The sequence below is a fragment of the Alexandromys fortis genome, unplaced genomic scaffold (assembly GCF_014885135.2).
Source record: "Alexandromys fortis isolate MF-2015 unplaced genomic scaffold, M_Fortis_MF-2015_v1.1 scaffold_39, whole genome shotgun sequence".
NCBI classification, from domain to species: domain Eukaryota; kingdom Metazoa; phylum Chordata; class Mammalia; order Rodentia; family Cricetidae; genus Alexandromys; species Alexandromys fortis.
The window spans coordinates 2,714,968-2,728,370 of record NW_026067918.1 but is presented as its reverse complement, the minus strand read 5'-3'; the positions used below and the strand labels follow the sequence as shown (position 1 = coordinate 2,728,370).

The 13,403-nt window shown below is 43.3% G+C and overlaps 1 protein-coding gene across 1 annotated transcript in view; it reads left to right on the top strand.

Moving 5' to 3' along the window:
- Chrna7 (cholinergic receptor nicotinic alpha 7 subunit) overlaps nt 1-12,749 on the top strand; it is a 105,508-nt gene extending 92,759 nt beyond the window's left edge. Inside the window, exons 7-11 of the mRNA XM_050140018.1 lie at nt 365-559; nt 1,478-1,564; nt 2,543-2,652; nt 10,370-12,133; nt 12,169-12,749. Coding sequence (XP_049995975.1) covers nt 365-559; nt 1,478-1,564; nt 2,543-2,652; nt 10,370-10,888 — 911 coding nt within the window. The 3' untranslated portion in view covers nt 10,889-12,133; nt 12,169-12,749. The remainder of the gene's footprint in view (nt 1-364; nt 560-1,477; nt 1,565-2,542; nt 2,653-10,369; nt 12,134-12,168) is intronic.
- The last annotated feature ends 654 nt before the right edge of the window (nt 12,750-13,403 follow it).

Below are 13,403 nucleotides of genomic sequence, written 5' to 3'. Positions count from 1 at the left end.
CAGAATCAGTCAGTGATACAATGTTATCGACTCCATTGTACATTTCTTCCGCCTGTGACAGAAACACCGTTACGTGGTGTCTGTTGATAATTGCATTTGTAATACTGTAAGACTGACATTGTGTAAGTACGTCTAATGCATCAAAAGAATATCTACCAGTTTGGTTGACTGTCACTGAGATACCTTTAAACAGCTGTGGCATACCCATAAAGGTTTGTTCAAGCACCCATCACTCACTTTTAGGACTGTGCTCCTGGATAGTACACACTTAGAAACAACAAAAAGCAGCTGAGTCTTCTGTTAGTTAGAAACAAAAGGCAGCCGTGTCTTCTGATAATCTTCCTTTCTCTGGCACCCCGCTCAGGAATCCCTGGCAAGAGGAATGAAAAGTTCTATGAATGCTGCAAAGAGCCGTACCCAGATGTCACCTATACAGTGACCATGCGCCGCAGGACGCTCTACTATGGTCTCAACCTGCTCATCCCCTGTGTGCTCATCTCGGCCCTGGCTCTGCTGGTGTTCTTGCTCCCTGCAGACTCTGGGGAGAAAATCTCCCTTGGTAAGTAGCCAAGTCCCTCTCCTGAGGCAAGCTCTGCAGGACACTGTCAACTACCATACCTCAGCCCCTGCGCCAGGATCAGACCTATAATCAGAACCAGAAACTCCTGGTTCTGCCTCCTCGAGAGGCAGAGTGCCTTCTTGAGAATTGTCAGAGTCTAGGGATTCCGTGATTTTGTGGGAAAAAAAAAAACAGGATGTAGTAAGGGACCAGATCAGTTCTACCCTAATGGGCTATGTTTCTCCCTTTCTGTCACCCACTTTGCTCCTCAGTGGTAGCTGGCCAGTCTACTCTATGGATGGGAGACACATTAACTTAATATCAGCTTGCATTGGTAAATTATTACACACATTACAATAGGAATGCAATCTCTGGAATTGCTTCCCCTGTGAGAATATAAAAAGTGAGGGTTTGAATGGTAAAATGAGCTGCTTATATCAAAAAATTGCTAAGTAAATACATATTTAGTGTGTTGAAGAAAGCTTTCTCAGGCCTTCTATTTTCTCAGCATAAGGCTTAGAATGTTAAATATCTTATTCAAGGTCACACAGCCAATTAAGTTGTCAAGTCAAGACTTGAATGAAAACGAGTCTTCTGGCCCCATGGTTTCCTGATCCTGCTGTATAAAACTGCAGCTTAGTATTAATGCAGTCAGGACCTTGAGCATTAACCGTGCTGGTTGATCCTCTCAAAGTTGTGGCTACTAAACTTGTCTCCATTCGAGGGTCCTTTGGGTTCTGGCAAGGTGACAGGAACTGTACCCAGAAAAAAAAAATGCGTACAGAAACTACGGGACTCAAAGTGTAGCCCCGGCAATCTACACAATGCTTTTGAAACAACTGTTGTGAGCTTCTGTGAGGTGTAATTTCAGCCTTGCTGTGGGTTATGACTAAAGAACCCCTCGCCTTGTTGTTTCAGGAATAACTGTCTTGCTTTCTCTGACTGTCTTCATGTTGCTTGTGGCTGAGATCATGCCTGCCACATCTGATTCCGTGCCCTTGATAGGTAAGACGAGGACCCCAGTGTGCCTAGGGTTTCCCTACAGGTGCACGGAGGAGAAACGTGTCCTTCAGGGTCCTAGACACTTATTCTGCCCCTCTGTCCCCTGCTGTGGAGACGTGACTTGCTATATTAACAAGACACCATGGCCCACAACTAGGCCCAAGCAGAAAGGGAAAGATGTCCAAATTTGTGGCTTGCCTTTAAACTGAAGAAAGGCCATGGGTGATGATGTTCCTGTAGTCTCAGTACTTGTGATGCTGAGGCAGGAGTATTACGGGATTCAGGAGTTCAAGACTAGCCAAAAGAACATAACATGAGCTATCTCCAGGGTGGTGATACACATGAATGTGTGTGATAGAATGTCCCTTCCTCCTGTATTCCCCCCACTCATATTTTCTGCTCTAGAGTCAAAGACTTCACAATTTGAGATTTATTATTTTACCTGGATTTTTTTTGACTAAAGCATATATTTTAATTCTTGGTTCCTATCTCCTGAGATCACTCAGTAACCACTCATTAAATATGTGTTTAGAGAAACGGGAGGGGAACAGATGTTTTGTCTGGGTTAGGTGCTTCTGCCCAGGGATAACTGACAGAAAGAGGAAGACTCCCTATTTATAGAGTTTCCTCCATGGAAGCAAATGAGATCGGGTGAAGGATGCTGTGACCAGGGTAGTTTTCAGGTCTCACTACTGCCGCCAGGGTTCTACTTGCTGTCCAGTGTGTCATGGGGATGGGAACAGTATCCCTCAGAGACCATTTGGCTTCAGTGGGAGAGTTATTGCTTCTGTTTCATGGTGGGAAGTGAAGTCTTTGAAAAGATCTAGGCTGTCCCTTTCCATCAGAGTATTAGGCTACCCGAGTATTTATTAGGCTACAGCCTGCTTTTTAGTATGGCCACACAGGAGGCCCTGATAGAACATTATCACAGTAGGCGCTGCTGAGGCCCCAGGTCTCACACTGCCTTTGGTCTCTCTACAGCACAATACTTCGCCAGCACCATGATCATCGTGGGCCTGTCTGTGGTGGTGACCGTGATTGTGCTGCGGTATCATCACCATGACCCTGATGGTGGCAAAATGCCCAAGTGGGTACGTCCTCTGTCCTTGTAGAGTGCCAGCTCTCCCTGAAAGCGCCTCTTGCAGTTTTCTGTTGTCTAGTGGCCCTAAAGAAATTCCACCCTTCTGTGTGTCTTTGAGGACAGTGCCATGGAGGTGACAGTATTTTAGACTGACATCCCAGCAGGGCTCCAGATTGCCTGCTTGTGTGCCCTGCTAGTATTGTGCTTTACAAGCTGTCCTTCCACACACCCTCTGAGGAGGACTGTGTAGCAGTTGGAAGAACTAGGAGAGGGGCCATCAGGCAATGTGGCTGGAGCTTCCCAGCAGACTGAAGAGTGAGAATAAGAACCAGCATGAGTGTTTCTCGGTATCTACGGAGCATTGGTTCCAATGTCCTTGATAAGAGAGAAGACTGAACGTGCCCACGCTCCTTGTAGAAATGGTGTAGCACTTGCTCAGAACCTTTATACACCCTCCAGTGTACTACCGATCATCTCCAGATGACGTAGAGACTTAATGACGTGCAAATGTCCTACCGGTACTTCTTAAGTAGTGCTGGCTAGGGAATGATACAAGAGAAATATCTGTGTCTGTTCAATACACATCCCGGTTTTGTTTTCCTAAAGCTTTCTCAGTATATGCTTACTAGATTTAATAGGGACAGACTCAACACTGCAGAGGGCCAAGTTTCTATCCAATCAATACACAGAGGTTTACAATCTAACCCCAAACCCATGACATAAGATGTAGAGTTCCTAGTGGATAATGAACGGAGGACAAAAGGAAACGGATCAGGGTTCATCCCAGGTCGTGTCACCACTTCCCTACGCCTGCAAGCATCAGGCAGGCACTATTATCTGCTGATTCCGACCTTCCACGGCATTTCAGGACCCAATCCCTGAAGTTCTGCTCTTCGCTGATGCACAGAGACCTTGACGAGGGCTTGGGCTGACCCCCAGACGTTCCCACGCCTTTCCAGAATGAAACCCAAGGTAGAGAAAAGCTGTTCTGACCTACCACCACTAGTGAGCCTTGCAGATATCCCTGGTCTTTTCATCTGAGGACACGAAAAGCAGCCCTTTCTATCTCAGAAGGAGCCTGTCTGAAGACCCATTCAGTACTGCTCATGTCCAGAAGGAAATCTAGGAAGCACCCGCATGCCGGAATGCAGCATAAAGGAAAAGATGCATGTGGCTCCCTAGCAGAGCCAAGGGTTTCCAGCCTTCTGAAGACAGTCGTGATGCAATGCCCTACCGTGCCCTAGCTTAGGAAAAGATACTATTTATTTTCCAGTGGCCTTGTAAGAGTACTAGTTCCTCTCAGCTACTCGCCTTAGACACACAATAACACCTCTCATAAAGTTCACGGTCGCAGCTGTGGCATGAACTCAGTCTCAGTAGTTATGTCTCAGATGCCGTTGCTGCAGACCATGAAGCTTGTTTTAGAAGTCATTGGTGCTGTTACAAAGTTGAGACACACTCACCTATATGTCCTTCTTTCTTAGCATCATGATACATCACAGGGCGAACTAAGCCAGGTTTGACTTACATGTCCTTCTGCCTATCCATCCATAACCACCAATATTGATAACCTTTTGTGGCTTTTTCTTTTAGGCCACCAACAAGCTCCCAAAACATAATGTGAAGACTTATTATTAGTTTTGAATGCTTGGCCTACTTTAAACTCATTCTGGCTAGCTCTCTTAAATTAACTCTTTTTTTCTTTATCTACCTTTTGCCTAGGAGCTTTTAGCCTTTTCTTTCTGTATGTCCTACTGTTGTGCCCAAGTTGAGAGACTCCCAGAGAGACCACCAGAATCCAGTCAGGTCCATAATGCAAAAACAAGGTTTATTTCTATTTCAGGTAGCTGGGAGAGACCCCCATGTGACACAGCGCAGTAGGGAGTGCTACCACTCCTCATTTGGGGTTGACATATAAAGGCAAAAACCGCAAGCGAGGTTTACTCGGGGTCAAGGGGGTTGGTTTTGCTGAGTACAGGGTATGGACTGCTTCTGCACACCCTGCACACCCCCTCCCTCCTTTAAGCAGCTACTTCTGCTCCTGTGCATGCCCCCCGCCCTCCCCCAGCAGTTATTCCTGCTTCTGTCTAGACCACAAAGCTGGGTGTCAACAGGGGGCTAGCTGCTAGGAACAGTTGGTCTGCACTTTAGCAAAGGTTCCTGTTTCCAGCTAACTTTTGATGCTGCAGAGTTTCTTGAACCCAGTGCCTTAACCAGCTCCTGATCAAGCCAAGTTTCTTAAAGCTTTCCATGTCCTCACATTTCCCCCTTCTCAAGTACCTCGGGGAACCAATCCTGGTTCCCTTAAAGCCAAGTGGGGACAACATATCTTTCCTCTAGTATACCGAGGGGGACATAGTTCCGTTAAAAAAAAAAAAAAAACAGAATTTCTCTCCTAAATCTGCACAGAGTCTTCCTATGTAAGGAAGTTCCCTTTTTACTTAGCATCTCAACCAGGGATTACAGGATGGTGTCTTCTTTTAACTGCTTGCAGCTGACTTGGGGGCATCATTGTCAAGAGTTAACAAAGGTGAAATGCTAGTCAAAAACAAAGAGAAAATTTAAGCAATGGGAGCATCTGATTTGTGGACTCTGTTGAAGAGCCAGGGAGCATTCACATCGGCTAGACTGGTCCATATCAGTTCTGAGCAAGTCCAGGTTCCACAGTCATTTGGATCGGATTGTAGTCAGCAAGTAATGCTTGGTTGTATCTGCCAGTCAAGGGGAAACCTGTTGAGACAAATTCAAACTAGGAACAGAAGTTTAACACATTTGAAACTTTTGGGCCCATATTAAACTCCATATTATAGAAAAAAATAAATAGCAGATATAAAACAGCAAATAAAATAGACTCATACTTTTGAGTCCTAGCAAAAACACAGACTTGGGTTAAAAGTGTGTAGACAACTAAAAGAAATTTAAAATCTTGAGCTTGTGACCCAAACAGTAAGTAGTTATATCTTAAAATTTGATGCTGTTAAATTAAGCAAGGCTCTAGCTAGCCCAGCCATCAATACTGTCAGAGATCTCAGAAGGATAAATAAACTATATTTAAGTACAGACCAAACAGCTTTCCAAACTATTAAAAAAGCAAGAGAAACCAGCCCATGTACAGTCATACCTAGGTCTCCATAGCATTGGAGGCAGAAGTATCAGAAGCGGGCTTTACCAGGCCCATAATATGGGAGGTTCCTGTGAAAAAGGGACATGGAAAAGACTGACCCTATTTTGTCTAGGCAAAAGTGGTGCAATCAATTCTCCAGTGTCCATAGTCTGGCCTGGGTCCTGGCAGCAGGTGGTGCATTGGGGCATCTTGCCCAGTGGTCAGTGTCATCATTTTCCAGGTGGAGACATTGTGGTATCCCATAATCTTCTTTGGAGAGCTTGGGTCATTGCTAGGATCTGGGAGTCTCTGTCTGATATAAGCTTTTTAATTATTATTTTAAATGCCATATTCTGCAGATCTCTGAAGTATTTAGAACTGCCCAGGTATATCTGATTAAACAAACTTTATTACTAATTACTTGTTTTAATCAACCTTAAAAATCTATACAGAGGACTAAATAAGACTTATCTCTGTAATTACATCAGTACTTCAAGGATGACTGATTATTAACTTGTATTTCTAACAGTCTACAATAAGTTTGCATCTTTAATAAGACCAGGACTTTATATCATATGCTATCAGATTTAACTTAGCTGATGCTTCTGGTGACTATCACCTGGCATTGGTGTTTCTAAAATTGTTAAGGTCCATCCTTGCAACTGTTCTTTTCTGGGGACTCTAGTCTCAGCTGTTCTCTGTGATCCCTTTTAGCCTTTTATCTGGGTGACTCTTGAATTACAAGGTTTAATTGACACAGCAAGGTACATTCTTGTGTATAAAGACATTGAGATGCAGCTTTTCAATAAAGAACAGCATAAAACAGTTTTAACATTATCTATATCAAAAAGACATCCAAATTCCTGCTAACCTGAATCTAGTGACCAGAGCTCAGGGAACAAGTACGAAATTTTCAGTTACCAAAGGCTAACTTTTCAACAAAGCAAGCATACATATTTTATTTTTCAAAAAAGAGACATGACCCTTTAACAAGACAAACAAGATTTTTTTAAACCAGAATTAACCTAGTATGGTAAACATTTAGCATATGTTTATGTTTTCCTTTTTAAATTTAGTATTTACAGGTAGGAGAAACTATGAGAAACCACATCAAACATAGTTTACTTCCTCTGGCTTTCACAACTTTTCATATACCTTCTGCAATTATTTTTTTTTTTGCTTTTTAGACTACATAAAAACTTTAATCAAAAACTTTTTTGTCTCTCCTCTCATTTTCCTGACAATATACAAATTTTCATCAAAGTCTTTTTCTGTGATTTTGTCCAGCAGAACATTGCATAGATATAATATTTAAAACAAAAGCAGAAATGTATACATCTTAATCAAAGGTGATAAGTATTTGTAACCCATTGTATATAAATGACTAAAATCCATATATTTTTTTCTTTCCTTGTCAAAACAAAAGCATAAACTTTTCCTGAACATAATGCATCTTTGACATTTACAAAGACATAGGCGCCAATAAAAATAAAAATAAACCTGGACGTCCGGCCCTGGTTTCTCCTCTTGAGAAACCCAGAAAAGCTGGAGGCCACTGACACCAACAGGATTCCACATCTGCAGTCTGCTCAGAACTCGGTTCTTCCTCTTGAGAATCCCAGAAAAGTGGGAGGCTATTGGGACCAACAGGGTTCCATGTCTGCGGGCTGCTCAGAAAGTTGGGGCTGCTGAGACCAAGAGGGTTCCATGTCTGTGGTCTACTCAGAAACCCCCGCAACTGTTGCCTCCTGAGAGAGATGTCTCTCTCTCCTTCCAGGATCACCGCCCGGACACGTCTGTCCTTAGTGAGAGCCTGGACCACCCATCCTCTCACTATCTCCATGAGAGCCACTGACCAGCCTTAGAAAGAAAAAATATATATAAAGATCCGACTAACAGCACAGTTATTTTCAGGTTGACAGCACACACATACATAAATCTTACAAGCATCAGAGCAGAACAAACCTCTAGCCCTTGGGGGGGAGGGGTGGTTCTGGTGAGGGTTCCCAGCCAACACACCAAATGTTGTGCCCAAGTTGAGAGACCCCCAGAGAGACCACCGGAATCCAGTCGAGTCCGGAATCAGAATACATGTCTCTCTGTCTGTCAGCTGCCCGGCCAGCAGACCTGGGCATCTTCTCTCTCCCTTGTTCTCTCCTCTCTTCTCTTTTTCTCTTTGAGCCTAGATTTCTCCTATTTATTCTCTCTGCCTGCCAGACCCACCTGTCCCTCTCCTGCCTAACTATTGGCTGGTCAGCTTTTTATTAAACCAATCAGGTAACTTAGGCAGGCAAGGTGAAACAAATGCAACTTATCTTTAGGTAATTAAACAAATGCAACATATACAAATGGAACCCATCCTTACATTGTTAAACAAATGTATCATAAACAAATGTAACACCCCTTTATATAGTTAAATATTCTGCGGCATAAACAAATGTAACACCCCTTTATATAGTTAAATATTCTGCGGCATAAACAAATGTAACACATCTTTGCCCAGTCAAAATACTATTCACAACAGCCATTTTAGCAACAACCATTTTAATGAATTCCCTATTTTTCTCTAGTGTTTATGCTAATATAAAAAAATACACTCATTCTTATTTCTTTGAGTATTTTGGCTGGTATGAAGATAAAGGAACTGACACACAGAGACACAAAACCATTTTTAATAAACTGGTACCACTTTATTCTCCCAGAATCTTAATTAAGAGCATCTGTCTGTTACAAGTCTCTTGGGATAAAAGGTTGTTAAAACCGGTAGGCTACAAGTACAACCAAAGTGTGTATTCCTCTCATTTTATAAAGCATACAGCACTTTTCATTCATCCCATGTGTCTTTGAAACATAAACAGCCTCCCAGATACTCTTATGGTCTGATGCTATTATGAAGAAGAGACTGCTGGGCGCAGTGGTATTATGTGGCATTTGCACAAGTAACAACAAAACCGTAGGCTGGCAGAAGAGGTCATAGGCATGGTTTGATGAGTACCAGAAGAATAATTCCATCTTTGGAGATGTGCTATCCTTGAAAGCCATGGAATTCAAAACAGACTTGGTGAAATGGACCGTACTAGTTGCAGATGCCTCTCAGAGAACTAACACACGGACCCCTGCGTGGCAGGAAAGGGAACCACCCTGCTCTGCTCTCGTGTGCACAGCTGCCTTGGGATTCAGATTCTCTTATAGTTTGACAGCCTCCTTTGAGATCTAGCACAGACCTTCTTGATGTCTTCTGAGGGAGGGCTTGGGCTAAGTCGTAGGAGTTCTGAAGAGAACCCTGGGGCACCTTTGGTAGATGAGGCTTGCAGCCGTCTAAACAGAGGAGAGCTATGGTGTGTCTGCCTCACTGCCTTCTTCCTCCCAGCATTCTGTTCTGTCTACTCCGTCCACCTAATTTTCTGCCCTATTAAAAGGCCAAGGCAGTTTCTTTATTAACCAATAAAATTAACACATAGACAGAACACCCACCTACATCATTTCAGCTGTCACAAAACACGAAACCTGTCACCTCTCGGGGTAACTTTTCACGAGTGTCTCTGCATCAGGCACTCCCCTGGGTAACACTTTGAAGGGTCAGGCTGATAAACTCCAATAGCCAAGTACAGCCCTCAGCCTTTTAAAAATAATTTATAAAAAGGTTATTTTTTAGGCATCACTCTCACCCACCCACTCATGCACTCATTACGTGCACACCAGCAGGAGGCATTGTTGTCAGAGGGGCCTCCATGACCTGGACTGTTCATAGGAAGCATGCTGACACCCGTTTCTGCCTTTTCCATATACTGCCCCAACCCCGGTCTCACTTGTTCATCATCAGAGCCTAATGAGTTGGGTTAGAAGCACCTAAACTCTCTTCCATATTATATCTTAGCTCTTCTCTTTCCATAGGCCTCCGAGGCCCCGTGGTCCATTTACACAGGTTAAAGTAGATCATCACCCGCCTTTGCCTTCACAGTCTGGCATCCAAGGAGCCCAGACACACCCTCTGAACTCCAAAGAACAGATTAGAGATAACCATCCTCATTTTCTGATTCTCGTTGATTCTCTTGGCAGTCCTGGTACAATTTTTAAAACCAGCTTGGCAAAGATACGGACTTTCTCACAGAAGGTGTGGTTATCCGATATCAGAACCCTGAAGGTGCTCCAAGCTGGGGAGCCACTCTGGGTCTGACATATTACAGAGCCTCACTTAGCTTGTAGTGATCTTGAAGGACACCTCACAGTTGGTTTGAAAGCCAGGGAATTGAGACCTGAGGACCCCTGGGAGTACAAAAGGAAGGTTCAGAAAAGAAAATGACTCTCCCTCTTACATACATCTTGGGTATTCTTACTTAGCTTAAGGCTCTTTTTCTCTCTCATATAAAGTGTAATATGTCCACCCCAGGGGAACTTCAGTTGTTCCCACCGTGATAAACAGACATAGGTCATAGTCTCACCTCCCATTTGACTCCATTCTAGCCAGGTGTCCTCACTGATTTGCTGTAGAAATTCACTGAGAAGACAGGGGAGCCTTTCTCCCCAGGATCTGTAAAGCAGGCTTCTTTCGTGAGTCATGTTGCTGTGGGGCTCAGCTGAGAGACAACTCTGAGCGGCTCTTGACATCCCGTTGTCTTTGCAGACCAGGATCATTCTTCTGAACTGGTGTGCATGGTTCCTGCGGATGAAGAGGCCTGGGGAGGACAAGGTGCGGCCAGCCTGTCAGCACAAGGCTCGCCGCTGCAGTCTGGCCAGTGTGGAGCTGAGCGCAGGTGCTGGGCCACCCACCAGCAATGGCAACCTACTCTACATCGGCTTCCGAGGCCTGGAGGGCATGCACTGTGCCCCGACTCCAGACTCTGGGGTTGTGTGCGGTCGTCTGGCCTGCTCCCCGACACATGATGAGCATCTCCTTCATGGTGCCCACCCCTCCGATGGGGACTCTGACCTGGCCAAGATCCTGGAGGAGGTCCGCTACATTGCCAACCGCTTCCGCTGCCAGGATGAGAGCGAGGTGGTCTGCAGTGAGTGGAAGTTTGCAGCCTGCGTGGTGGACCGCTTGTGCCTCATGGCCTTTTCGGTCTTCACCATCATCTGCACCATTGGCATCCTCATGTCGGCCCCAAACTTCGTGGAGGCTGTCTCCAAAGACTTTGCTTGATATTACCACATAGGACATACACAGACAGAAGAAGTATCTGGGAGTTGAGACTTGGATCCCTAACCCCATGTCATGCCAAATGGAACAACTCTAAAGTATCTGTGTGGCTATCACTCTTTAGTCTTAGTTTCCTGGTTACTTTAACGAAAGAGAGTCCAACACCCTTCTGTTTTTTTCTTCTCATACTTACCGTTGTCATATCCTTGTCCTCAGCAGGGGCACCGTGGTCATTTGCTCCCTCTGCACTGCCCTATAGGGTAGATCTCAGTGGTTCTAGTCGGCCAGTAGAGGCCTGTCCAGTCGGTGTTCCGTGCCTGCATGTCCCTTGTCATGGGCTCACACACCAGAATTTACTGTCTGCTTGTGTCATGCACAGACCCAGGCTGAAACCAAGGCCGAGCAGCACTCAACGGGTCCATTTCAAAAACTTCCTTGCGAAAGGAAGGCAAACACAAGTTCAGTTCTCTGCCGGCTTTTCTGTGATTTTTTTTTTTCTTTTGTCTTTTTGCCTTTACTAATGGCCAACTTTGCATCAGAGAGAAAGTTGGCCTTCTAGATGATGTTTGGAGCAAACTGATTCCTGTAGATCTGCACTGTCAATGAAATTAGCACCCAGGTTGTATCACTTCTAAACTAGGACCAGCCCTAGCTAAAGCATTTGAAAGCTGTGGCCCTGCTCACCATCTGGAGTAAGATCTTTCCCGGCATGTATCTTTTACATCCAGTATCAACAAATGATGCACAAAATTTTTATTGCTGGTGTTATTTTTTTTATTAAAGTAACTGGAAACAAATAGGTGTGTTTTGGTACCTAAAGACCAGGCTTTGTGTCTTTTTGTTAGTTAAAATTTGAACCCTACCCTTTGCTTTGACTATCTGAGTAATTAATTATTGCCATTTTAAAAATAATGGTAGAGACTAGCTGTGCTCATAGTTCAGATGTGTATGGTTCAAAATCATCTCCCCCCTTGCTCCCATTTCCTCCTAGGAACAGTTTTAGAGGAAGAAGGAAAAGGTGGGGACAGAGAGGGAGGAGAGTGTGGAGAGACTTTGCTGTTGTTTTCCTAGAACTCGAGCTTGAAAGGTGCTTTGCGTCTACTGTTTTGTCCTAGAGAGCTTTCCGTAAGGACATCTAAAGGTCTACCTCATTCCTCTTAAGAGCTGCTAAATGTTCCACTCCATTGGTGGCTTACAATTTGTTGGATTAGCCTTTTAGTGGTGAGCACGTAGCTACAGTATTTCCAGGTTTAGTGGTGAGCGCATACCTACAGTATTTCCAGGTTTTATTTTTATACACAAGTCTGTGGTTAGCTTTTAGTGCATACTTTGCCATATTCTTTTCTGACCTTATCTTGGTATAAATTCCAGTTTAGAGATGGATGTAGGTAGGACTATGTGCATTTAGACTTCTGATAAATATTTCCAGATGGTCCTCTGTGGTCAGTGGGTACCCCCACCCAGAGTACAATTAAAGGGTCAGATGCTCAGCTCTCTGGTGTTAAATATTTTCCTATTTAATTTTTCCCTTCCCAATCTGACTGGTAAAAAATGATAAGGCAACAATATTCTGCTTTAAGTTCATTTAGCCATGAGCAAGGTTGAATTTTTCATATATATTTTGGTAATTTCAATTTTATATTCTATCTTTTATACAAATTTCAGTTTTTTATTCTCTTAATCTTTGTTTGGCATTGGTTTTTGATGCTATTTATTGAGTGCATATATATTGGCATATATTAAAACTCTATGCTGCTAGTTTATTCATGGTTTCCATTGTAGAATGTAAGATTGCCCTCTAGAAGGTCTTCCCTGTGTTGAGTTTACAAATAAATTTACTCCGTTTTCTTTCTAAACCAGTGTTTTCTTTTGTTTACCTTTATAACTTTTGATTTTTTAAGATTCATCATAAGAAATGTAGATAAAGATTTAGTTGTTTTTCTCCAAGGGTGGTCACTTAGTACACTAGACATACAATAAAGTATTTCTATAATATGAGACTCTTCCCTTTGGTCATATTGTCACCTTCTATGTAAATTAAGTTCCTCGAAGTGCTGTTGCGTTTTTTGGTTAATCTGCCTCGATGCTCTTGATTTCCAAAGCTTTAATCATATTAATGTTAATATTTTTAAGTGGATACTCTCTTCTGCTCCCTCCCCCTTCCTCTGTGTGTTATAATCATCTAATTGGGGTCACAATGGGTTTACACAGCAGGTCTTCTTGTCTGGGAACTCCACAATTTCAACTTGTATTCAAATCTAATTTTATGTAGTAAATAGGACTGTTCAGGAAAGTCCGACAAATTTCTTGCTGTTCATTTCTGGGTATCTTACCAGGTGGTCACCATTTTCAGTTGGATGGCATTGATTCTGTTTTCTAGCCCAATCTATAGGAAAGTAGTTGAATTCTGTATGTTAATCTTAATTAGTCACCATAATTGTCATCATTTTGTTTCTAAGATTTTCTTTTAACTCATCCTTCCCAATATCTTTGTTTCCCTTTCTTTCCAATTGCACTT